This window comes from Ranitomeya imitator, chromosome 1, assembly GCF_032444005.1.
Source record: "Ranitomeya imitator isolate aRanImi1 chromosome 1, aRanImi1.pri, whole genome shotgun sequence".
Classification (NCBI taxonomy): domain Eukaryota; kingdom Metazoa; phylum Chordata; class Amphibia; order Anura; family Dendrobatidae; genus Ranitomeya; species Ranitomeya imitator.
Window position 1 is genome coordinate 433,923,508 of NC_091282.1, and position 26,385 is coordinate 433,949,892.

At 45.4% G+C, this 26,385-nt stretch overlaps 1 protein-coding gene across 2 annotated transcripts in view; it reads left to right on the top strand.

The window, feature by feature from the left end:
* APBA1 (amyloid beta precursor protein binding family A member 1) overlaps window positions 1-26,385 on the top strand; it is a 279,089-nt gene that overhangs the window by 235,203 nt on the left and 17,501 nt on the right. For both annotated transcript variants that reach the window (XM_069763607.1, XM_069763615.1), the window contains one exon: window positions 25,564-25,743. In XM_069763607.1, the coding sequence (XP_069619708.1) occupies window positions 25,564-25,743 (180 nt within the window). The remainder of the gene's footprint in view (window positions 1-25,563; window positions 25,744-26,385) is intronic.

Sequence of the window (26,385 nt, forward strand, 5' to 3'; positions counted from 1 at the left end):
ATATGTGGGGGTAAACCACTGTTTTGGCGCACGGCAGGGCTTGGAAGGGAAGGAGCGCCATTTGACTTTTTGAATCAAAAATTGGCTCCACTCTTTAGCGGACACCATGTCACGTTTGGAGAGCCCCCGTGTGCCTAAAAATTGGAGCTCCCCCACAAGTGACCCCATTTTGGAAACTAGACGCCCCAAGGAACTTATCTAGATGCATAGTGAGCACTTTGAACCCCCAGGTGCTTCACAAATTGATCCGTAAAAATGAAAAAGTACTTTTTTTTCACAAAAAAATTCTTTTAGCCTCAATTTTTTCATTTTCACATGGGCAACAGGATAAAATGGATCCTAAAATGTGTTGGGCAATTTCTCCTGAGTACACCAATACCTCACATGTGGAGGTAAACCACTGTTTGGGCACATGGTAAGGCTCGGAAGGGAAGGAGCGCCATTTGACTTTTTGAATGAAAAATTATTTCCATCGTTAGCGGACACCATGTCGCGTTTGGATAGCTCCTGTGTGCCTAAACATTGGCGCTCCCCCACAAGTGACCCCATTTTGGAAACTAGACCCCCCAAGGAACTAATTTAGATGCCTAGTGAGCACTTTAAACCCTCAGGTGCTTCACAAATTGATCTGTAAAAATGAAAAAGTACTTTTTTTTCACAAAAAAATTATTTTCGCCTCAATTTTTTCATTTTCACATGGGCAGTAGGATAAAATGGATCATAAAATTTGTTGGGCAATTTCTCCTGAGTACGCCGATACCTCATATGTGGGGGTAAACCACTGTTTGGGCACTCGGCAGGGCTCGGAAGAGAAGGCGCGCCATTTGACTTTTTGAATGGAAAATTAGCTCCAATTGTTAGCGGACACCATGTCGCGTTTGGAGAGCCCCTGTGTGCCTAAACATTGGAGCTCCCGCACAAGTGACCCCATTTTGGAAACTAGACCCCCCAAGGAACTTATCTAGATGCATATTGAGCACTTTAAACCCCCAGGTGCTTCACAGAAGTTTATAACGCAGAGCCATGAAAATAAAAAATAATTTTTCTTTCCTCAAAAATGATTTTTTAGCCTGGAATTTCCTATTTTGCCAAGGATAATAGGAGAAATTGGACCCCAAATATTGTTGTCCAGTTTGTCCTGAGTACGCTGATACCCCATATGTGGGGGTAAACCACTGTTTGGGCGCACGGCAGGGCTCGGAAGGGATGGCACGCCATTTGGCTTTTTAAATGGAAAATTAGCTCCAATCATTAGCGGACACCATGTCACGTTTGGAGAGCCCCTGTGTGCCTAAACATTGGAGATCCCCCAGAAATGACACCATTTTAGAAACTAGACCCCCAAAGGAACTAATCTAGATGTGTGGTGAGGACTTTGAACCCCCAAGTGCTTCACAGAAGTTTATAACGCAGAGCCATGAAAAAAAAAAAAAAAATTATTTTCTCAAAAATGATCTTTTAGCCTGCAATTTTTTATTTTCCCAAGGGTAACAGGAGAAATTTGACCCCAAAAGTTGTTGTCCAGTTTCTCCTGAGTACGCTGATACCCCATATGTGGGGGTAAATCACTGTTTGGGCACATGCCGGGGCTCGGAAGTGAAGTAGTGACGTTTTGAAATGCAGACTTTGATGGAATGCTCTGTGGGCGTCACGTTGCGTTTGCAGAGCCCCTGATGTGGCTTAACAGTAGAAACCCCCCACAAGTGACCCCATTTTGGAAACTAGACCCCCAAAGGAACTTATCTAGATGTGTGGTGAGCACTTTGAACCCCCAAGTGCTTCATAGAAGTTTATAATGCAGAGCCGTGAAAATAATAAATACGTTTTCTTTCCTCAAAAATAATTATTTAGCCCAGAGTTTTTTAATTTTCCCAAGGGTAACAGGAGAAATTTGACCCCAATATTTGTTGTCCAGTTTCTCCTGAGTACGGTGATACCCCATATGTGGGGGTAAACTACTGTTTGGGCACATGCCGGGGCTTGGAATTGAAGTAGTGACGTTTTGAAATGCAGACTTTGATGGAATGCTCTGCGGGCGTCACGTTGCGTTTGCAGAGCCCCTGATGTGCCTAAACAGTAGAAACCCCCCACAAGTGACCCCATTTTGGAAACTAGACCCTGAAAGGAACTTATCTAGATGTGTGGTGAGCACTTTGAACCCCCAAGTGCTTCATAGAAGTTTATAATGCAGAGCCGTGAAAATAATAAATACGTTTTCTTTCCTCAAAAATAATTATTTAGCCCAGAATTTTTTATTTTCCCAAGGGTTACAGGAGAAATTGGACCCCAAAAGTTGTTGTCCAGTTTCTCCTGAGTACGCTGATACCCCATATGTGGGGGTAAACCACTGTTTGGGCACACGTCGGGGCTCAGAAGGGAAGTAGTGACTTTTGAAATGCAGACTTTGATGGAATGGTCTGCGGGCGTCACGTTGCGTTTGCAGAGCCCCTGGTGTGCCTAAACAGTAGAAACCCCCCACAAGTGACCCCATTTTGGAAACTAGACCCCCCAAGGAACTTATCTAGATATGTGGTGAGCACTTTGAACCCCCAAGTGCTTCACAGACGTTTACAACACAGAGCCGTGAAAATAAAAAATCATTTTTCTTTCCTCAAAAATTATGTTTTAGCAAGCATTTTTTTAGATTCACAAGGGTAACAGGAGAAATTGGACCCCAGTAATTGTTGCGCAGTTTGTCCTGAGTATGCTGGTACCCCATATGTGGGGGTAAACCACTGTTTGGGCGCACGTCGGGGCTCGGAAGTGAGGGAGCACCATTTGAATTTTTGAATACGAGATTGGCTGGAATCAATGGTGGCGCCATGTTGCGTTTGGAGACCCCTGATGTGCCTAAACAGTGGTAACCCCTCAATTCTAACTCCAACACTAACCCCAACACACCCCTAACCCTAATCCCAACTGTAGCCATAATCCTAATCACAACCCTAACCCCAACACACCCCTAACCACAACACTAATTCCAACCCTAACCCTAAGGCTATGTGCCCACGTTGCGGATTCGTGTGAGATATTTCCGCACCATTTTTGAAAAATCTGCGGGTAAAAGGCACTGTGTTTTACCTGCGGATTTTCCGCGGATTTCCAGTGTTTTTTGTGCGGATTTCACCTGCTGATTCCTATTGAGGAACAGGTGTAAAACGCTGCGGAATCCGCACAAAGAATTCACATGCTGCGGAAAATACAACGCAGCGTTCCCGCGCGGTATTTTCCGCATCACGGGCACAGCGGATTTGGTTTTTCTTATGTTTACATGGTACTGTAAACCTGATGGAACACTGCTGCGAATCCGCAGCCAAATCCGCACCGTGTGCACATAGCCTAATTCTAAAGGTATGTGCACACGCTGCGGAAAACGCTGCGGATCCGCAGCAGTTTCCCATGAGTGTACAGTTCAATGTAAACCTATGGGAAACAAAAATCGCTGTACACATGCTGCGGAAAAACTGCACGGAAATGCAGCGGTTTACATTCCGCAGCATGTCACTTCTTTGTGCGGATTCCGCAGCGGTTTTACAACTGCTCCAATAGAAAATCGCAATTGTAAAACCGCAGTGAAATGCGCAGAAAAAAACGCGGTAAATCCGCCATAAATCCGCAGCGGTTTAGCACTGCGGATTTATCAAATCCGCAGCGGAAAAATCCGCAGAGGACCAGAATACGTGTGCACATTCCTAACCCTAACCCTAACCCTAACCCTAGCCCTAACCCTAACCCTACCCCTAACCCTACCCCTACCCCTAACCCTACCCCTACCCCTAACCCTAACCCTACCCCTAACCCTACCCCTAACCCTACCCCTAACCCTACCCCTAACCCTACCCCTAACCCTAACCCTACCCCTAACCCTACCCCTAACCCTATTCTAACATTAGTGGAAAAAAAAAAATTTCTTTATTTTTTTATTGTCCCTACCTATGGGGGTGACAAAGGGGGGGGGGTCATTTATTATTTTTTTTATTTTGATCACTGAGATAGATTATATCTCAGTGATCAAAATGCACTTTGGAACGAATCTGCCGGCCGGCAGATTCGGCGGGCGCACTGCACATGCGCCCGCCATTTTGGAAGATGGCGGCGCCCGGGAGAAGACGGACGGGACCACGGCTGGATCGGTAAGTATGATAGGGTGGGGGGGGACCACGGGGGGGGGATCGGAGCACGGGGGGGGGAATCGGAGCGCGGGAGGGGTGGAACGGAGCGCGGGGGGCGTGGAACGGAGCACGGGGGGGCTGGAACGGAGCACGGGGGGGTGGAACGGAGCACGGGGGGGGTGGATCGGAGTGCAGGGGGGGTGATTGGAGCACGGGGGGGTGATTGGAGCACGGGGGGAGCGGACACGAGTACGGGGGGGAGCGGAGCACAGGGCGGAGGGGAGCCGGAGCAGTGTACCGGCCAGATCGGGGGGGTGGGGGGGCGATCGGAGGGGTGGGGTGGGGGCACACTAGTATTTCCAGCCATGGCCGATGATATTTCAGCATCGGCCATGGCTGGATTGTAATATTTCACCCGTTATAATGGGTGAAATATTACAAATCGCTCTGATTGGCAGTTTCACTTTCAACAGCCAATCAGAGCGATCGTAGCCACGAGGGGGTGAAGCCACCCCCCCTGGGCTAAACTACCACTCCCCCTGTCCCTGCAGATCGGGTGAAATGGGAGTTAACCCTTTCACCCGATCTGCAGGGACGCGATCTTTCCATGACGCCGCATAGGCGTCATGGGTCGGATTGGCACCGACTTTCATGACGCCTACGTGGCGTCAAAGGTCGGGAAGGGGTTAAACTTTAATTTTTTTTTTTTTTTTTCACATTTTTTTAAACTTTGTTTTTTACTTTTGCCATGCTTCAATAGCCTCCATGGGAGGCTAGAAGCAGACACAGCACGATCGCCTCTGCTACATAGCAGCGATCTGCTGTTCGCTGCTATGTAGCAGAATAGCAGGTGTGCTGTGAGCGCCGACCACAGGGTGGCGCTCACAGCTACCGGCGATCAGTAACCATAGAGGTCTCAAGGACCTCTATGGTTCCAATGGAGAAGCATCGCCGACCTCCGATCATGTGACGGGGGTCGGCGATGACGTCATTTCCGGCCGCCCGGCCTGATGCGGTAGTTAAATGCTGCTGTCTGCGTTTGACCGGCATTTAACTAGTTAATAGGCGCGGGCAGATCGCAATTCTGCTCGCGCCTATTACGGGCACATTGAAACAAAAGACGTGAGCACAGCTACCTTGGTGCGCGGGTAGGTTCCCAAGCCGTATACATATAGATAAAAAGAACCCGGCACTCAACTTAAGTCAAACTGGTGGTTTTTTATTTCGTAGTACGAAATAAATACGGATGTATTTATTATTTATTTTCTTTATAATATTGTAGTAACTGACGAAGGCCAGACCAGGCCGAAACGTTTTTCGTACTACGAAATAAAAAACCACCAGTTTGACTTAAGTTGAGTGCCGGGTTCTTTTTATCTATTACGGGTACATGTCAGCTGTTCAAAACTCACCGCCGGAGCCCGCATCAAAGAGATTAATTTCACAAAAAAACAAACAACAAGAAAACTGGTGGCACCTTCCCTTAAATCTGAGGAAAGAGACATAGCGAATCAGAAAAAATACACATTTTTAATTGAAGGTATTTTCTAGAATTATTATTAATATACCTACTGCATACAATATTGAGATAGAATTTTAGAAATGGGGATGCCACTTTAAATCTTAATTTGAAAAAAAAACAAAAAACCTAAGCAGTCTGCACACACTGACATTTATCTGTAAGTTTTTGTTTAATCCATCATCTTTCGCACAAAAAGAACTTAGAAAAATATATCTGTTAATGAACTGGTTCATTTCAATGAGATTTTTGGTTAATTTCAGTTAGATTCTGTTCTGTTTCGTTTCCAATACTTTTGATAAGCAGAATAATGCGGAATTCTGTGAGTGTTCAATACACTTTAGTGACTATTCTTCAACTTCACATAGTACATATTGATGCTCTTAGAGAAAGTACAAATTTAGTTTTCCAAATACTGAACTGATCTTCTGCCAAAGTTTGAGGAATCCACTAAAGTCATTGGCGTTTGCTAGTCTTAAAAATACATTTTTGTTTTGTTTTTCGCCATTGTGAAAAAAGCTTTACAGTGTTTTCCCAGCCAATAGCGTTTATCACCTATTGGCTGCTAGCCAGTGGCGGACACTGACAGCTTTGGGCCCCTGTGCAAGAAATTTGTCTGGGCCCCCCGCCCTGCCCAGCATGCTGCTTATGATGAGTGCAATCTGGCTCCGAGCAACAAACCAGATTGCCCTCATTATCAAAGGTTAAGATTTGGTTCTGCTGGTTCCAGTGCAGTCAGACTTGCAGTCAGGTGACAACTAGTGTTCGCTGTCAGTGAATAGAACACTGCAGACTCTCTAGTTGGCACAAGACAGCAAGTGTGCGCAGTGCATCCTCTTGGTTATGTGATTACTGTGGGAACCGGCAGAGCCTGACCATGTACCTATATATTGTATTACATTATATGTCTGGTATCTGATAGTATGCTACAAATAAAAGTATGGAATCGTGTAGTAGACTGCATTATTCCATACAACAGTATCATGTAAAAGACGTACTACAGGGAGAGCGCCCACACAGCTCTCCCTATATACAATTTGTGCCCTCACAGAGTCCCCGATGAAATCTGGATGCAGGTCAGCTGTATATTGCGACCTGCGGACCAGTGTTTCCGGGTGTTTTGTTATCACAGATAGCCCGGTCCGATTTCCACATTTTGCCCAGGTCTGTTATATATGAGCCATATACTAATCTGTGTACTAGATGTTACGTACTATACCACTGATGGCGAACCTTTTAGAGACCGAGTGCCCAAACTGCAATCTAAAATCCACTTACGGTATTTATTGCAAAGTGCCAACACAGCAATTTAACCAGAATACTGTGGTTTTAGATTAGAAAATCTCCTACATTAGCACGCCATAGCAAAGAGCTTGTAAGCACTGCACTCCAAGCCAAAGATACTAGCCACCGATTGCAGTGGAGGTCTGTTCTTGAGAATGAAGAGGATTTTTATTCCAAAGTAATATTGCCAAGTTGTTTGTTTTTTACAGCCTCTTTGCAATTGTAACCCTTTATCATGATGAGAATAACCCTTTAAGCCAGGCATGTCAAACTATATTCACATATTCCTCCATACAGTGAAATGGGCCTCACATAGTGCTCCATACTGTATAATGGCCCCACATGATGGTGCCTACTGTATAATGACCATATATGATGCTCCATACTGTATAATGGCCACACATGATGCTCCATACTGTATAATGGCCACACATGATGCTCCATACTGTATAATGGCCACACATGATGCTCCATACTGTATAATGGCCATATATGATGCTGCCTACTGTGCAATGGCCACACATGATGCTTCATACTGTATAATGGCCCCACATGATGCTGTGTACTGTATAATGGCCACATATGATGCTCCATACTGTATAATGGCCACACATGATGCTCCACACTGTATGTGATGGCCCTACATGATACTACATACTGTATAATGGCCACACATGATGCTCCATACTGTATAATGGCCACACATGATGATCCATACTGTATAACGGCCACATATGATGCTCCATACTGTATAATGGCCCACATGTTGATGCTCAATACTGTATAATGGCCCCACATGATGATGCATACTTTATAATGGCCCAACATGATGATGCATACCGTATAATGGCCCCACATGATGATGCATACTTTATAATGGCCCCACATGATACATACAGTATAATGGTCACATATGATGCTCCATACTGTATAATGACCCCACATGATGATGCTTAATACTGTATAATGGCCCCACATGATGGTACATAGAGTATGATGGTACATAGAGTATGATGGCCCCACATGATGATGCATACAATATAATGGCCCCACATGATGATGCATACAATATAATAGCCCCACATGATGCTGCATACAGTATAATGGCCAAATATGATGCTGCATACATTATAATGGCCACATATGACGCTGCATACAGTATAATGGCCCCACATGATGCTACATACAGTATAATGGCCCCATATACTGCTCCATACTGTGTAATGGCCTTGCATTACAAAAAAAATACTCACCTCTGTCCGTTCCAACACTGATCTAGTCTCTTCATATATCAGTCCTACCTGTGGGCATGCGCACCATCTCGGCAAGAGCGCAGACTGATGGAACGGCGTGCGGCCTGATGGGAGAGTTGGGGTGCATGTCCACTGTCCAGATTACATCCGGATTAGCTGCGGATTGAATGCTGCGTACAACCGCAGCATTCAATCCGCAGCGTCCAGATATTACAATATAGTGGAGGTGATTTTATGAAATCCCGTCTCCACTATGCGTGTGAACACGCATCCGGCGGCCCTGCGTTTCCGGACATGCGGTGCGTCTTTTTAGAACGCAGCATGTCTGTTTACCTTGTGGCGACGCTCCGTCGCCGCAAGGTAAATCACAGGGTCTTATGAATGGGGTGCGGAGATTCCGGATATGTGCAATGAACACATCCGGAATCACCGGGCGTATAGAAGGGAGCGGCGCTTTGGGCGGAGTGAGTTTTCTGCTCCGTCCAAAGCGTCGGCAATCCTGAATGTGGAACCTTACCCTTAGGAGCAGAGTGGCTGTGGTGCTAGTGATGAGGGTCTGGGAGATTACACGCGGGCTGAGAAAAGTGATGGCGGAGCTAGTTTTGAGGAGATGGCACGCGTGCCCCCTCTAGCAGGTTTGCCACCACTGTACTGTACTATGTGCACATATATAGTCTTACATGCACTGAGCACTGACCAGGCTGCAGGAACTCACATTATAATATACTAGATGGTGGCCCGATTCTAACGCATCGGGTATTCTAGAATATGCATGTCCACGTAGTATATTGCCCAGTCACGTAGTATATTGCCCAGCCACGTAGTATATTGCCCAGCCACGTAGTATATTGCCCAGCCACGTAATATATTGCCCAGCCACGTAGTATATTGCCCAGTTACGTAGTATATTGCCCAGCCACATAGTATATTGCCCAGCCACATAGTATACAGCAGAGCCACGTAGTATGTTGCCCAGCCATAGTATACAGCAGAGCCACGTAGTATATTGCCCAGACACATAGTATACAGCAGAGCCACGTAGTATATTGCCCAGACACATAGTATACAGCAGAGCCACGTAGTATATTGCCCAGACACATAGTATACAGCAGAGCCACGTAGAATATTGCCCAGACACATAGTATACAGCAGAGCCACGTAGTATATTGCCCAGACACATAGTATACAGCAGAGCCACGTAGAATATTGCCCAGACACATAGTATACAGCAGAGCCACGTAGTATATTGCCCAGACACATAGTATACAGCAGAGCCACGTAGTATATTGCCCAGCCACATAGTATACAGCAGAGCCACGTAGTATATTGCCCAGACACGTAGTATATTGCCCAGCCACGTAGTATATTGCCCAGCCACGTAGTATATTGCCCAGCCACGTAGTATATTGTCAAGTTACATAGTATATTGCCCAGCCACACAGTATATTGCCCAGCCACATAGTATACAGCAGAGCCATGTAGTATATTGCCCAGTCACGTAGTATATTGCCCAGCCACGTAGTATATTGCCCAGACACATAGTATACAGCAGAGCCACGTAGTATATTGCCCATACACATAGTATACAGCAGAGCCACGTAGAATATTGCCCAGACACATAGTATACAGCAGAGCCACGTAGTATATTGCCCAGACGCATAGTATACAGCAGAGCCACGTAGTATATTGCCCAGCCACATAGTATACAGCAGAGCCACGTAGTATATTGCCCAGACACATAGTATACAGCAGAGCCACGTAGAATATTGCCCAGACACATAGTATACAGCAGAGCCACGTAGTATATTGCCCAGACACATAGTATACAGCAGAGCCACGTAGAATATTGCCCAGACACATAGTATACAGCAGAGCCACGTAGTATATTGCCCAGACACATAGTATACAGCAGAGCCACGTAGTATATTGCCCAGCCACATAGTATACAGCAGAGCCACGTAGTATATTGCCCAGACACGTAGTATATTGCCCAGCCACGTAGTATATTGCCCAGCCACGTAGTATATTGCCCAGCCACGTAGTATATTGTCAAGTTACATAGTATATTGCCCAGCCACACAGTATATTGCCCAGCCACATAGTATACAGCAGAGCCATGTAGTATATTGCCCAGTCACGTAGTATATTGCCCAGACACATAGTATACAGCAGAGCCATGTAGTATATTGCCCAGACACATAGTATACAGCAGAGCCACGTAGAATATTGCCCAGACACATAGTATACAGCAGAGCCACGTAGTATATTGCCCAGACGCATAGTATACAGCAGAGCCACGTAGTATATTGCCCAGCCACATAGTATACAGCAGAGCCACGTAGTATATTGCCCAGACACGTAGTATATTGCCCAGCCACGTAGTATATTGCCCAGCCACGTAGTATATTGCCCAGCCACGTAGTATATTGTCAAGTTACATAGTATATTGCCCAGCGACGTAGTATATTGCCCAGCCACATAGTATATTGCCCAACCACATAGTATACAGCAGAGCCACGTAGTATATTGCCCAGACACATAGTATACAGCAGAGCCACGTAGTATATTGCCCAGCCACATAGTATACAGCAGAGCCACGTAGTATATTGCCCAGACACGTAGTATATTGCCCAGCCACGTAGTATATTGCCCAGCCACGTAGTATATTGCCCAGCCACATAGTATATTGTCAAGTTACATAGTATATTGCCCAGCGACGTAGTATATTGCCCAGCCACATAGTATATTGCCCAACCACATAGTATACAGCAGAGCCACGTAGTATATTGCCCAGTCACGTAGTATATTGCCCAGCCACTTAGTATATTGCCCATACACATAGTATACAGCAGAGCCACGTAGTATATTGCCCAGACACATAGTATACAGCAGAGCCACGTAGTATATTGCCCAGACACATAGTATACAGCAGAGCCACGTAGTATATTGCCCAGACACATAGTATACAGCAGAGCTACGTAGTATATTGCCCAGACACATAGTATACAGCAGAGCCACGTAGTATATTTCCCAGACACATAGTATACAGCAGAGCCACGTAGTATATTGCCCAGACACATAGTATACAGCAGAGCCACGTAGTATATTGCCCAGACACATAGTATACAGCAGAGCCACGTAGTATATTGCCCAGACACGTAGTATATTGCCCAGCCACGTAGTATATTGCCCAGCCACGTAGTATATTGTCAAGTTACATAGTATATTGCCCAGCCACACAGTATATTGCCCAGCCACATAGTATACAGCAGAGCCATGTAGTATATTGCCCAGTCACGTAGTATATTGCCCAGCCACGTAGTATATTGCCCAGACACATAGTATACAGCAGAGCCACGTAGTATATTGCCCATACACATAGTATACAGCAGAGCCACGTAGAATATTGCCCAGACACATAGTATACAGCAGAGCCACGTAGTATATTGCCCAGACGCATAGTATACAGCAGAGCCACGTAGTATATTGCCCAGCCACATAGTATACAGCAGAGCCACGTAGTATATTGCCCAGACACATAGTATACAGCAGAGCCACGTAGAATATTGCCCAGACACATAGTATACAGCAGAGCCACGTAGTATATTGCCCAGACACATAGTATACAGCAGAGCCACGTAGAATATTGCCCAGACACATAGTATACAGCAGAGCCACGTAGTATATTGCCCAGACACATAGTATACAGCAGAGCCACGTAGTATATTGCCCAGCCACATAGTATACAGCAGAGCCACGTAGTATATTGCCCAGACACGTAGTATATTGCCCAGCCACGTAGTATATTGCCCAGCCACGTAGTATATTGCCCAGCCACGTAGTATATTGTCAAGTTACATAGTATATTGCCCAGCCACACAGTATATTGCCCAGCCACATAGTATACAGCAGAGCCATGTAGTATATTGCCCAGTCACGTAGTATATTGCCCAGCCACGTAGTATATTGCCCAGACACATAGTATACAGCAGAGCCATGTAGTATATTGCCCAGACACATAGTATACAGCAGAGCCACGTAGAATATTGCCCAGACACATAGTATACAGCAGAGCCACGTAGTATATTGCCCAGACGCATAGTATACAGCAGAGCCACGTAGTATATTGCCCAGCCACATAGTATACAGCAGAGCCACGTAGTATATTGCCCAGACACGTAGTATATTGCCCAGCCACGTAGTATATTGCCCAGCCACGTAGTATATTGCCCAGCCACGTAGTATATTGTCAAGTTACATAGTATATTGCCCAGCGACGTAGTATATTGCCCAGCCACATAGTATATTGCCCAACCACATAGTATACAGCAGAGCCACGTAGTATATTGCCCAGACACATAGTATACAGCAGAGCCACGTAGTATATTGCCCAGCCACATAGTATACAGCAGAGCCACGTAGTATATTGCCCAGACACGTAGTATATTGCCCAGCCACGTAGTATATTGCCCAGCCACGTAGTATATTGCCCAGCCACATAGTATATTGTCAAGTTACATAGTATATTGCCCAGCGACGTAGTATATTGCCCAGCCACATAGTATATTGCCCAACCACATAGTATACAGCAGAGCCACGTAGTATATTGCCCAGTCACGTAGTATATTGCCCAGCCACTTAGTATATTGCCCAACCACATAGTATACAGCAGAGCCACGTAGTATATTGCCCAGACACATAGTATATAGCAGAGCCACGTAGTATATTGCCCAGACACATAGTATACAGCAGAGCCACGTAGTATATTGCCCAGACACATAGTATACAGCAGAGCTACGTAGTATATTGCCCAGACACATAGTATACAGCAGAGCCACGTAGTATATTTCCCAGACACATAGTATACAGCAGAGCCACGTAGTATATTGCCCAGACACATAGTATACAGCAGAGCCACGTAGTATATTGCCCAGACACATAGTATACAGCAGAGCCATGTAGTATATTGCTGTGACTCATTGCTGCAGCTTCAGCTTTCATACAGATCGGGTGACGCTGGAGCTGGGACCTTATCTGTATGTAAGTTTAAGATGGTGCAATAAATCTCAGTACAGTACAGATAGATCCTCTGCAGAAAGCAGATAAGAAAGCAGGATTTAGATGAAGCCGTCACATACCTCCTGCCCCGACCCCCTGGCTCGCTCTCTGCCAACTTCTTCTCTCCTCTCCAGGCCTCCGGCAGAGTGAAACAGGCGCGCAGGTGACGTCAGATCAGCAGACACACAGCCTGCTGTCTGCAATGGGGGATGCCAGCCGGCACTTGTACACTGCTAATAAAGTGCGGGCCCGGGCCTGCATCGATCTACAGCGGCAGCAGAAAGCTGGGGCCCTGTATGCCCCTGCCTGCAAGGGCCCCCCTACACCTCCGGGCCCCGGTGCGGCTGCTAGCGGTTTCTGAGTAGAGAGGCCAGGCACATGCTTGGAAGCTGATCAATTCTAACTCTTCTGGGAATAGACGGGGGAAGAATTGTCCCTCTCAGAGGCGTAGCTAGAGCTTTTGCCGCCCGGGGCTGTTCCCGAGTTTGGCGCTCCCCCCCCCCCCCCCCAGCTCAATACACACAAAGGTTACCAAAAATGGTTTTCCTGTTTTGTAGAACTTAAACTGGGCCTAATGGTGTCACCCCCACATGCCACACCTGTGACTTAATACCACCACACCATGACCAGGCCACATAGTGACCGAATAATACTACATACAAGGGACAAATACCACCGCACCATTTCCAGACCACATATTACCACCACATAGTGACTGAATACTACAATACTGATCAGTAATAAAAAAAAAAACCACAATACTATCACCATAAGTGCCAGTATTCACAGGAGATCTGTACTTAGTATGCAGTGTCTGTGTAGAGGTAATACAGAGATCACTGGTGACATTATACACAGGACCTCTATATAGTATACAGTGTATAGTGTCAGTGTATAGGTAACACTGACTCACCAGTGACGTCTCTAGGTGAAGTCCTTCATCTTTTATCCAGCACAGACCGCCATCATTCCTTCCAGCCAGGACTCGTTTCTGCAGGAAATAACACAGTTATCTCGAGCTCCGCTTGCAGAACACATTACTTAATTTTTCACAACTTCTACATTACACCACATGAAGATAAAAAGGTGATATAGTGTCACTCTGCACAGTAACAGGACCGCCCCCCCATTTAAAACAGTATACTCAAAAAATAAAATAAATACATCACTGCAGTAACAATATCCCTTAATTATCCCCTATGGTAATAATATTCCCCACCCTGGCCCCGTTTATCTCATTCCTGGCTCCAGCCATATGTTGTCGTATCCTGCCCTCATGAGTATCCATTCTACCCCATATGATCTCCCCATCCTGCCCCACCAGCCTCCATCGTATCCGTCCTGCCCCATGATCCAATCCTGCCCCGTGTCTCCAATCATGCCCCGTATCTACATTCTGCCCATGCCTCAAGTCCTGCCCCCAGTGTGTCCAGCATATTACCCCCATGTTGTCCAGCAATCTGCCCCAGTGTGTCCAGCATATTACCCCCATGTTGTCCAGCAATCTGCCCCAGTGTGTCCAGCATATTACCCCCAGTGTGTCCAGCAATCTGCCCCAGTATGTCCAGCATATTACCCCCAGTGTGTCCAGCAATCTGCCCTCAGTGTGTCCAGCAATCTGCCCCAGTGTCCAGCCTTTCCCCAGTGTGTCCAGCAGTCTGCCCCAGTGTGTCCAGCATATTACCCCCAGTGTCCAGCATTGCCCCAGTGTGTCCAGTATATTACCCCCAGTGTGTCCAGCAATCTGCCCCAGTGTCCAGCATTGCCCCAGTGTGTCCAGAAGTCTGCCCCAGGGTCTCCAGCATTGCCTCAATGTGTCCAGAAATCTGCCCCAGGGTCTCCAGTATTGCCCCAGTGTGTCCAGCAATCTGCCCCAGTGTGTCCAGCATTCTGCCCCATAGTCTCCTGTACTGCCCCAGTGTGTCCAGCATTCTGCCCCATGGTCTCCAGTATTGCCCCAGTGTGTCCAGCAATCTGCCCCATGGTCTCCTGTATTGCCCCAGTGTGTCCAGCATTCTGCCCCATGGTCTCCAGTATTGCCCCGGTGTGTCCAGCAATCTGCCCCATGGTCTCCAGTATTGCCCCAGTATGTCCAGAAGTCTGCCCCAGGGTCTCCAGCATTGCCTCAATGTGTCCTGAGATCTGCCCCATGGTCTCCAGTATTCAGAGTGTCCAGCATTCTGCCCCATAGTCTCCTGTACTGCCCCAGTGTGTCCAGAATTCTGCCCCATGGTCTCCAGTATTGCCCCAGTGTGTCCAGCATTCTGCCCCATGGTCTCCAGTATTGCCCCAGTGTGTCCAGCATTCTGCCCCATGGTCTCCAGTATTGCCCCAGTGTGTCCAGCAATCTGCCCCATGGTCTCCTGTATTGCCCCAGTGTGTCCAGCATTCTGCCCCATGGTCTCCAGTATTGCCCCGGTGTGTCCAGCAATCTGCCCCATGGTCTCCAGTATTGCCCCAGTATGTCCAGAAGTCTGCCCCAGGGTCTCCAGCATTGCCTCAATGTGTCCTGAGATCTGCCCCATGGTCTCCAGTATTCAGAGTGTCCAGCATTCTGCCCCATAGTCTCCTGTACTGCCCCAGTGTGTCCAGCATTCTGCCCCATGGTCTCCAGTATTGCCCCAGTGTGTCCAGCATTCTGCCCCATGGTCTCCAGTATTGCCCCAGTGTGTCCAGCATTCTGCCCCATGGTCTCCAGTATTGCCCCAGTGTGTCCAGCATTCTGCCCCATGGTCTCCAGTATTGCCCCAGTGTGTCCAGCAATCTGCCCCATGGTCTCCTGTATTGCCCCAGTGTGTCCAGCATTCTGCCCCATGGTCTCCAGTATTGCCCCGGTGTGTCCAGCAATCTGCCCCATGGTCTCCAGTATTGCCCCAGTATGTCCAGAAGTCTGCCCCAGGGTCTCCAGCATTGCCTCAATGTGTCCTGAGATCTGCCCCATGGTCTCCAGTATTCAGAGTGTCCAGCATTCTGCCCCATAGTCTCCTGTACTGCCCCAGTGTGTCCAGAATTCTGCCCCATGGTCTCCAGTATTGCCCCAGTGTGTCCAGCATTCTGCCCCATGGTCTCCAGTATTGCCCCAGTGTGTCCAGCATTCTGCCCCATGGTCTCCAGTATTGCCCCAGTGTGTCCAGCAATCTGCCCCATGGTCTCCTGTATTGCCCCAGTGTGTCCAGCATTCTGCCCCATGGTCTCCAGTATTGCCCCAGTGTGTCCAGCATTCTGCCCCATGGTCTCCAGTATTGCCCCAGTGTGTCCAGCATTCTGCCCCATGGTCTCCAGTATTGCCCCAGTGTGTCCAGCAATCTGCCCCATGGTCTCCTGTATTGCCCCAGTGTGTCCAGCATTCTGCCCCATGGTCTCCAGTATTGCCCCGGTGTGTCCAGCAATCTGCCCCATGGTCTCCAGTATTGCCCCAGTATGTCCAGAAGTCTGCCCCAGGGTCTCCAGCATTGCCTCAATGTGTCCTGAGATCTGCCCCATGGTCTCCTGTATTGCCCCAGTGTGTCCAGCAATCTGCCCCATAGTCTCCAGTATTGCCCCAGTGTGTCCAGCAATCTGCCCCATAGTCTCCTGTATTGCCCCAGTGTGTCCAGCAATCTGCCCCATGGTCTCCTGTATTGCCCCAGTGTGTCCAGCAATCTGCCCCATGGTCTCCTGTATTGCCCCAGTGTGTCCAGCATTCTGCCCCATGGTCTCCAGCATTGCCCCAGCCCCAGACAGTCAGAAATAAAGAAAAAAAAAAAAAGTAAAATCCTCACCTCTCCCGTTCCCAGCGCAGGTCCGGTGCAGTCAGCGTCTCTCCGGCTCTGCGACGCTCAGGACAGAGAGGCAGAGCGGCGCGCACAGTAGTGACGTCATCGCGCCCTCTGCTCTGAGACGTCGCAGAGTCAGAGGAGGCTGCAGCTGCCGGCGCCGCAGGAACCAGGAGAGGTGAGTATAGAGCAGGGGGCGGGGGCGGGGGCGGGACCCGGGGGTGGGGGGAGATGGCCCTGGTCGTGGCGGCGGACGGCGCCGCCCGAAGATTTAAAGGGGCGTCTTTTTTTTTTTTTTTTTTTTTTAATCTTCTTCTGCAGCGCCGGCCGCCCCCAGCATTGTGCCGCCCGGGGCGGACCGCCCCCCCCGCACCTCCCTTCCTACGCCACTGGTCCCTCTTCCTAGTGATTGTTGGGAGCGCTAGCAGTCCCAACTCCCACCAATTTAACATTATCTATCCTATCTTTTTGGCTTTAATTTTTAGTCCTAAATTTGGGTACTATAATTGCTGAGGTGCAACTGTTTATTTATGGGCGTACTGCATGTAATCATAGAGAAGGTTCTTAGATATTGTGCCCCTTTAGTAAATTGGTTGTATTTGTTTATTTTGTCATGATTTTATCCCATTCTTGAGATATATATATACAGTACAGACCTAAAGTTTGGACACACCTTCTCATTTAAAGATTTTCCGTATTTTCATGACTATGAAAATTGTAAATTCACACGGAAGTCAACAAAACTGTGAATTAACACATGTGGAATTATATACTTAACAAAAAGGTGTGAAACAACTGAAAATATGTCTTATTTTCTAGGTTCTTCAAAGTAGCCATCTTTTGCTTTGATGACTGCTTTGCACTCTCTTGGCATTCTCTTGATGAGCTTCAAGAGGTAGTCACCGGAAATGGTTTTCACTTCACAGGTGTGCCCTGTCAGGTTTAATAAGTGGGATTTCTTGCCTTATAAATGGGGTTGGGACCATCAGTTGTGTTGTGCAGAAGTCTGGTGGATACACAGCTGATAGTCCTTCTGAATAGACTGTTAGAATTTGTATTATGGCAAGAAAAAAGCAGCTAAGTAAAGAAAAACGAGTGGCCATCATTACTTTAAGAAATGAAGGTCAATCAGTCCGAAAAATGGGGAAAACTTTGAAAGTGTCCCCAAGTGCAGTTGCAAAAACCATCAAGCGCTACAAAGCACCTGGCTCACATGAGGACCACCCCAGGAAAGGAAGACCAAGAGTCACCTCTGCTTCTGAGGATAAGTTTATCCAAGTCACCAGCCTCAGAAATTGCAGGTTTACAGCAGCTCAGATTAGATACCAGGTCAATGCCACACAGAGTTCTAGCAGCAGACACATCTCTACAACAACTGTTAAGAGAAGACTTTGTGCAGCAAGCTTTCATGGTAAAATAGCTGCTAGGAAACCACTGCTAAGGACAGGCAACAAGCAGAAGAGACTTGTTTGGAATAAAGAACACAAGGAATGGACAATAGACCAGTGGAAATCTGTGCTTTGGTCTGATGAGTCCAAATTTGAGATCTTTGGTTCCAACCACCATGTCTTTGTGCGACGCAGAAAACGTAAACGGATGGACTCTACATGCCTGGTTCCCACCGTGAAGCATGGAGGAGGTGTGATGTTGTGGGGGTGCTTTGCTGGTGATACTGTTGGGAATTTATTCAAAATTGAAGGCATACTGAACCAGCATGGCTACCACAGCATCTTGCAGCGGCATGCAATTCCATCCCAAGCACACCTCCAGGCTGTGTAAGGGCTATATGACCAAGAAGGAGAGTGATGGGGTGCTACGCCAGATGACCTGATGGTTTGGGGTGAGCTGGACCGCAGAGTGAAGGCAAAAGGGCCAACAAGTGCTAAGCATCTCTGGGAACTCCTTCAAGATTGTTGGAAGACCATTTCCAGTGACTACCTCTTGAAGCTCATCAAGAGAATGCCAAGAGTGTGCAAAGCAGTCATCAAAGCAAAAGGTGGCTACTTTGAAGAACCTAGAATAGAAGACATACTTTCAGTTGTTTCACACTTTTTTGCTAAGTATATAATTCCACATGTGTTAATTCATAGTTTTGATGTCTTCAGTGTGAATGTACAATTTTCATAGTCATGAAAATACAGAAAAATCTTTAAATGAGAAGGTGTGTCCAAACTTTTGGTCTGTACTGTATGTATATATATATATATATATATGTATATATATATATATATATAATATTTTTATACTGATAACAAGTTCAAACAGGTGCCGTTACTACAGGTAATGAGTGGAGGACAGAGGAGTCTCTTAAAGAAGAAGTTACAGGTCTGTGAGAGCCAGAAATCTTGCATGTTTTTAGGTGACCAAATACTTATTTTCTTTTAAATAAGACTGGATTTGTTTTCTCATTTTGACTCTCATAGTTGTGGTCTACCTATGATGTCAATTACAGGTCTCTCTCATCTGTTTAAGTGGGGGAATTTGCACTATTGGTGGCTGACGAAATACTTTCCCCCCCTCTGTACTTAATTCCTATATTATCTGCTACAACACAAACTTATCAAGACGTTAATCATGTGTGTAGAGGCTTAGGTATGTCGTCAACATATGTAAGTAAGGACATACAGTGGGGCAAAAAAGTATTTAGTCAGTCAGCAATAGTGCAAGTTCCACCACTTAAAAAGATGAGAGGCGTCTGTAATTTACATCATAAGTAGACCTCAACTATGGGAGACAAACTGAGAAAAAAAAATCCAGAAAATCACATTGTCTGTTTTTTTAACATTTTATTTGCATATTATGGTGGAAAATAAGTATTTGGTCAGAAACAAACAATCAAGATTTCAGGCTCTCACAGACCTGTAACTTCTTCTTTAAGAGTATCCTCTTTCCTCCACTCATTACCTGTAGTAATGGCACCTGTTTAAACTTGTTATCAGTATAAAAAGACACCTGTGCACACCCTCAAACAGTCTGACTCCAAACTCCACTATGGTGAAGACCAAAGAGCTGTCAAAGGACACCAGAAACAAAATTGTAGCCCTGCACCAGGCTGGGAAGACTGAATCTGCAATAGCCAACCAGCTTGGAGTGAAAAAATCACAATGCCCCACTGTATGTAAGTAATGGCTCTCAAGATAAGCATTATAAATGAAAAGTAGAGCAACTAATGTGTTCAGTTATTTGATCTTTGAAGATAAATCCTTTTAAGCAGAGAATTATGCTCCTCCATGAGTTACGTGCAACTACACGGTACACAATAATTATAGACCATAGTTGAAAACAAATCTAATTAAAGTAAAATAATAATCCTTGAGAGGTAAGTAACAGTACAGCAGCAAACTATGTGAATGTAATATGACTACAATAATATAATTGTAATATAACTGTAATATATCTACAAGGTGTATGTCTATAAATATTCCATATTCTCATGCATTGCGAGGCTGGGTATAATTAGCAGTCATCCTTCACACTCTTCTGGGTGTAATTTTGTCCTCCTTCACTGCCAAATATCAGGTCACGAAAATTTCCATTCATGTGTCTCATCTATTTTCCTTGGAAGGGCAGTGGAAATTAATGACAAGAATGTCAGTTTCTATTAACTTAGTTATTTTAAAGATGTTGCTACGTAAATTCAGTATAATTTTATTATCTTTCCCCTCTCGCCACTTGGGAATGTCCTTAACACTATTTGCTTTGCTGGATGCTGTAATTTTTTGTGCTAAAGCTTTTTTTTTATTTTGCCTGTGTTCAGTCAACGTGACACCCCGGCACAAGCACAGAGCAGTGACGCTGCTGTAATTGGAACGGTTATGATTTGCCCAAATAGCTAGTTGTTGGCTGACCTTGCCAGCAGGTCATACTTGGTCAGTGACTGTGTCCTTGCCTGCTGTCTGTTTTCAGGCAGTTTGTGAATATGCTAATTAGGTGCAAAGAACAGGGGAATGATGCCCAGCTTAGATACGTTCTGGGAGATGTTAGTGGCATTTCCTCTTTAAATTCCAGGCCCAGAGGAAAGTCCCTCACCCCTCCCACATTCTCTAGTTCAAACTGGAAAAGTGGCTCCAAGATTCAGGAAAGATTCTTTGTTTAGTTTTTGTTAGATATTAGGCAAACGATTTAAGCTAGGAACATGAAAATATATATTCGTAGTCTCACTCGGTGTATTTACACCTCCCATGAAACTCGGGTTTCTAACTCCGTCTGGTAAAGAAGTAGGGTTTTCTCTGTAAATATGTATCCCAGATAGGACATATTTGATCTCATTAGAATGCTCACGTTAATCCGAGATGAATGATAGGTTTGGTCTGACTCTGACACGTTTTGTAGTGAAGTTATAGAAATTAGAGAGAATAGTTTAAAGTTTAGGCAGAATGTAGAGAGAGGAGGGTCTGGATAAGCCAGCCTTTCTGTGATGTCACAGCCTTAATGTTTTAAGTGTCTGGCAGGCTCTGAGGAGGCACTTGCTGCTTGATTTCTTGTCTTGTCCTGGAAGAGCCCTGCTCACGTCCAAATGAGCTGGGACGTATGGGAAAAACTGCCCTAGCCTGGTTGCCTGTCATGCTTTGAACATGTAAGTGTTGCTTTTTCTCATTTATTCCCTTTATGTTATAATTACCCTTGTACATATTTGCAATTGTCTCATTTGTAACTTCTTTATAAAATATTTTTGATAAAGCACTGCCTAATTAATTTCAATGGAATATACTATTATATATTAGTTCGTTCATCCATGCTCTAAACTTACCCAGTCTTCTGAAGTGAAATACGCTACTGTTATTGTTGTGTTGGGTTAGCTTCGGACCCGTTTAATCGAAGCTGGTGGCAGTGATGCCGATAGTGTGCAGACTTTTGGGTGATGCTGAAGCGGCTGCGGGGTTAATAATTATTGTTCCTGCCTGAGTGGGAGTAGTTATCGCGTCGCTGCAGCGTGCCCAATAGCCAGTACATAGCAGGCAGCCTTTCTGGCGACTAATTACCCAGGGTGCAGTACCTAATCTGACCTGAGAGTAAGGGGGCGCCAGAGAACTGCAAGTGTTAAGTGGAACTGTAAGCGGGATATACATAAATCCCTGCAGTTTGTGGTATATTGAAAGCAGTGGGATACCTAGAATAAGCCCCTGCTGTAAGTTAAGAGGTCAATAGCCTTGTGTGTGGTTTTTCATCACATCGTGGAGTGGAGGGATAACTAAGATAAGCCCCCCTGCACATGTGATAGCCGTCTGTTGGCCTAAAGTCACCTCAATCCGTGACGTAGGGGTGACGGTCACGGTGTGAATCCTGACCCATTGGTGACAGCGGTCAGGGGAATCGTGACAGATGCGTTAACATTTTTTTTCCTGTGTTGAGATAATCTTATAAATGCGCCCCAGTTGTGTACTGTGTAATGGCTGTGTCTGACCGTGCAAGTCTGAACATACCACAGTTCCCGGGCAAGGGAGGAAGCAAAAGAGAGTATACAGACGGGACAGCTGAGGATCACAGTTGATTCTTTCTTTCTGTAAACATATTTTCAAACAGGCAGGAAAATGTTTTATCTCACAGAAAGCAGAATCTGCTATCTTGTCCTGTAATACCTGTATGCTCTTTTGCATCCTCCCTTGGCCAGAAGTGCACACTATGTTTCTGCATGGTCAAATACAGTCAATCAATACTGTATGCCTCACACCTCTCCTTAGCCTGATAGATACTGCTCAGTTGCCCAAAGGGAGCACTGCCGGAATTGAATCACTGACTCTTCATGTCTGCACTTTACCAACCCAAGCACACACATAATGTCAGTGTCAAGTGTGGGTGCACTCTCATCCTGCTATCCTGTCTGCTTGCTGTACACAGGATCACACAGTGGTGAGTGGCAGCTGCAGACAACATAGGATGCTGGGAGAGTACCCACAATGATACTGTGCATGCAATCGTCTCTTGCAGTATCATTGTGGACGTGCAGGGCAGGGAACTCTATTCTGTCAGTGCTCACTCTGTCAATCAAGCTAAGGGGGCATGAGTCATGTTGATTGAGGGGAATAATGGTGCATTGAGCCCTATGCCATGCCAAGGGTGCACCGAGGAGCTCACATTGACATATGAAATAAAATCATCTTCTTGCCCAACTAAAGAAGTACAATTTATACTGTGGATATTATTATTTGTTTATATAGCACTATTGATTCCATGATGCTGTACATGAGAAGGGGTTACATACAAAATACAAATATCACTTACAGTAAACAAACTAACAATGACAGAACATATGATAGTACAGAGCGAAGAGGACCCTGCCCTTGCTTGCTTACATTCTACAGGACTATGGGGAAGGAGACAATAGTTTGCAGTAGCTACGATGATGTTGAGGTGGCAGCATGGTCATTGCAGGTTGTAAGCTTTTTTGAAGAGATGGGTTTTCAGGTTCTGTCTGAATGATCCAAATGTGGTGGATAATCAGACGTATTGGGGCACTGAATTTCAGAGGATGGGGGATATTCGGGAGAAGTCTTGGCGGTGATTGGGTGAGAAACAAATAAGTATGGAGGAGAGAAGGAGGTCTTGGGAGGTCCAGAGATTACGTGAGGGAAGATATTGGGAGATTAGTTTGGAAATATATGGAGGAAAAAAGGTTATAGCTGGCTTTGTAAATCGGTGTTAGTAGTTTAAACTGGATACGCTGGGAAATTGGGAGCCAATGAAGAGAGTTGCAAAGAGGAGAAGCAGGAGTGTAGTGAGGAGAGAGATAGATTAATTAGTCGGGCAGCAGAGAGGTGCGAGAGTGTTAGAAGGTAGGCTGCAGAGGAGGATGTTGCAGTAGTCGGGGTGGGAGATGATTAGGGCATGCACAGGCATTTTGATAGTGTGAGTGTTGAGGAAAGGATGGATTCTGGAAATATTTTTGAGCTGGAGGCAACAGGGGTGGTGAGAGTTTGGATGTTGCGTTTGAAGGACAGTTCAGAGTCAAGGGTTACTCCGAGACAGTGGATTTCCGGGACAGGGGAAAGTGTGATGTCATTTATTGTGATCGATAGATCAGGTAGGGAAGATACGCGAGATGGAGGAAAGATTTTAGATTTAGATTTGTCAGGCGGTGAGCCCACATCTTTTCCCGGATATGTCAGCTGTTTTGAACAGCTGAAATGTGCCGCTAACAGCCGCGGGAGGAATCGCGATCCTTCCCACCGCTATTAACCCATTAAATGCCGCTGTCAAACTCTGACAGTGGCATTGAACACACGCTTCCAGTAAGCACACCGAAAATCCTGCCCATCGGCGCTCATGTTACATGACCACGGGTCACCAATGGGTTGGCATGACAACCAGCAGACCTCTATGGTTGTCACTGCCGGATTGCTATGAGCGCTGCTCGGTGGTCAGCGCTCATAGCAAGTCAGCAATTCTGTTACATACAGGCAATCTGATCGTCTATATGTAGCAGAGGCGATCGGGTTATGACAGCTTCTAGTCTCCCACAGAGACTATTGAAGCATGCCAAAAGTGAAAAAAAATGTTTTAAAAAATATAAAAAAAAAAAAAAAGTTCAAATCATCCCCCTTTTGCCTCATTCAAAATGAAAAAATAAAAAAAATCAAAGCTACACATATTTGGTACCGCTGCATTCAGAATCGCCCGTTCTATCAATATAAAAAAAGAATTATCCTGATTGCTAAACAGAAAAAAGTCAAAATGCCAGAGTTATATTTTTTTGGATGGCCCAAAATAGCATTAAAATGCAATAGCAGGCGATCAAAAGATTGTACCTGCACCAAAATGGTATCTTTAAAAACATCAGCTCGAAACGCCAAAAATAAGCCCTCCCTCGACCCCAGATCATGAAAAATGGAGACAGTACGGGTATCGCAAAATGTCGCGATTTTTTTTTTAAACAAACTTTGGAATCTTTTTTCACCTCATAAATAAAAAAGAACCTAGATATGTTTGGTATCTATGAACTTGTAATGACTTGGAGAATCATAATGGCAGCTCAGTTTTAGTATTTACTTAACATAGTAAAAAAGCAAAACAAAAAACAAGTGTGGGATTGCACTTTTTGTGCAATTACACCACACTTGGAATAGCCATATTAACCGAAAAATAAAAAAGTTATGGCTCTGGGACGAAGGGTGGCAAAAAACGAAATCGCAAAAATGAAAATCCTCCAGTCATAAAGGGAATCTGTCAGGTCATGCTAATGGTATCTTGAAATATGACTTGGGCAGCCTTTTCGGGATATGTAACTTTTTTGTTGCTGTGCCAGCGCAGCGGGTAGATGGGATTATGTGTGGGTAAGGGGGTGAATATTAATTTTGCATTTACATACTCTTGACTCGCCGCCACGATTATAAATTTTCCGAGGCTTGCAGTGCACAGTAATAAAAGTGACATTGGAATAAGGTGTATGTCAGTAAATATCATTATTTGTAGTTGAAGACATGTGAAACTGAATACATCTTAAAAATACAGAAAGCATGTTCTTTGACTTTTCACAATGCATGGAGCGATATCTTTTTAATACAGAGGAACAATTTAATGATCTTGCAGCTTTGGAAGTTTCAGGACATTGATTATTTTCCGTTTTTTTTCCTGTCTATGTTCAGGCCCAGCTCATCGCGCAGTCTATAGGTCAGGCATTCAGTGTTGCTTACCAAGAATTCCTGAGAGCTAATGGCATTAACCCAGAAGATCTGAGCCAGAAGGAATACAGTGACTTACTCAACACCCAGGACATGTATAATGATGACCTCATCCATTTCTCCAAGTCCGAGAACTGCAAAGATGTAGGTATTCTGATCTAATGTGTGCTCTGCTTACCCCTTGTGAATGTCAAAAGAACATGTATAAACGAGTAGTATGGGTGAGACTTATTTAAAAATAAAATTCTATGATCCCTGGTAAGTAAAAATTAATTAAATCAAGTACAAATTAATATATAGATATATATTTCACCTACTCATTTAGTCAGTTGACCCAGATCTGGTAGTTGCAATTGATATCTCCCTGCACTGCTAGGGAATTGTGTCTCTCCACTACCAACTGAGTGGTACAAACACTGTTCTTCCGCTCAGATGGAATTGCAGCCTATTATCGGGCTGCTGATGGACTGCAGCGGTCGCATGAGATTGTTTAGGTCAGGAAACCTGTAGAGGACACAGGGCAAAAGTCAAGGAGTGGTGCTGGGAGGTAAGCATAGTAAGTCTAGGTATATATTTTTTTTACCTTTATGCAGCAGCTTGAGGCCATTAATAAGAATTTGTCCTCTTTAATGATATTTCTCAATTGATACTACATGCTACATATATGCCATTAAAGCAGGCCCCCCAAATAACAGTGATTAGTCAATGTCTGCAGACCACTGTAATTAACAGATCATTCAATTATTCTAACGTATCATAATATTTTTGTTTTGAAAGAAACTGCTG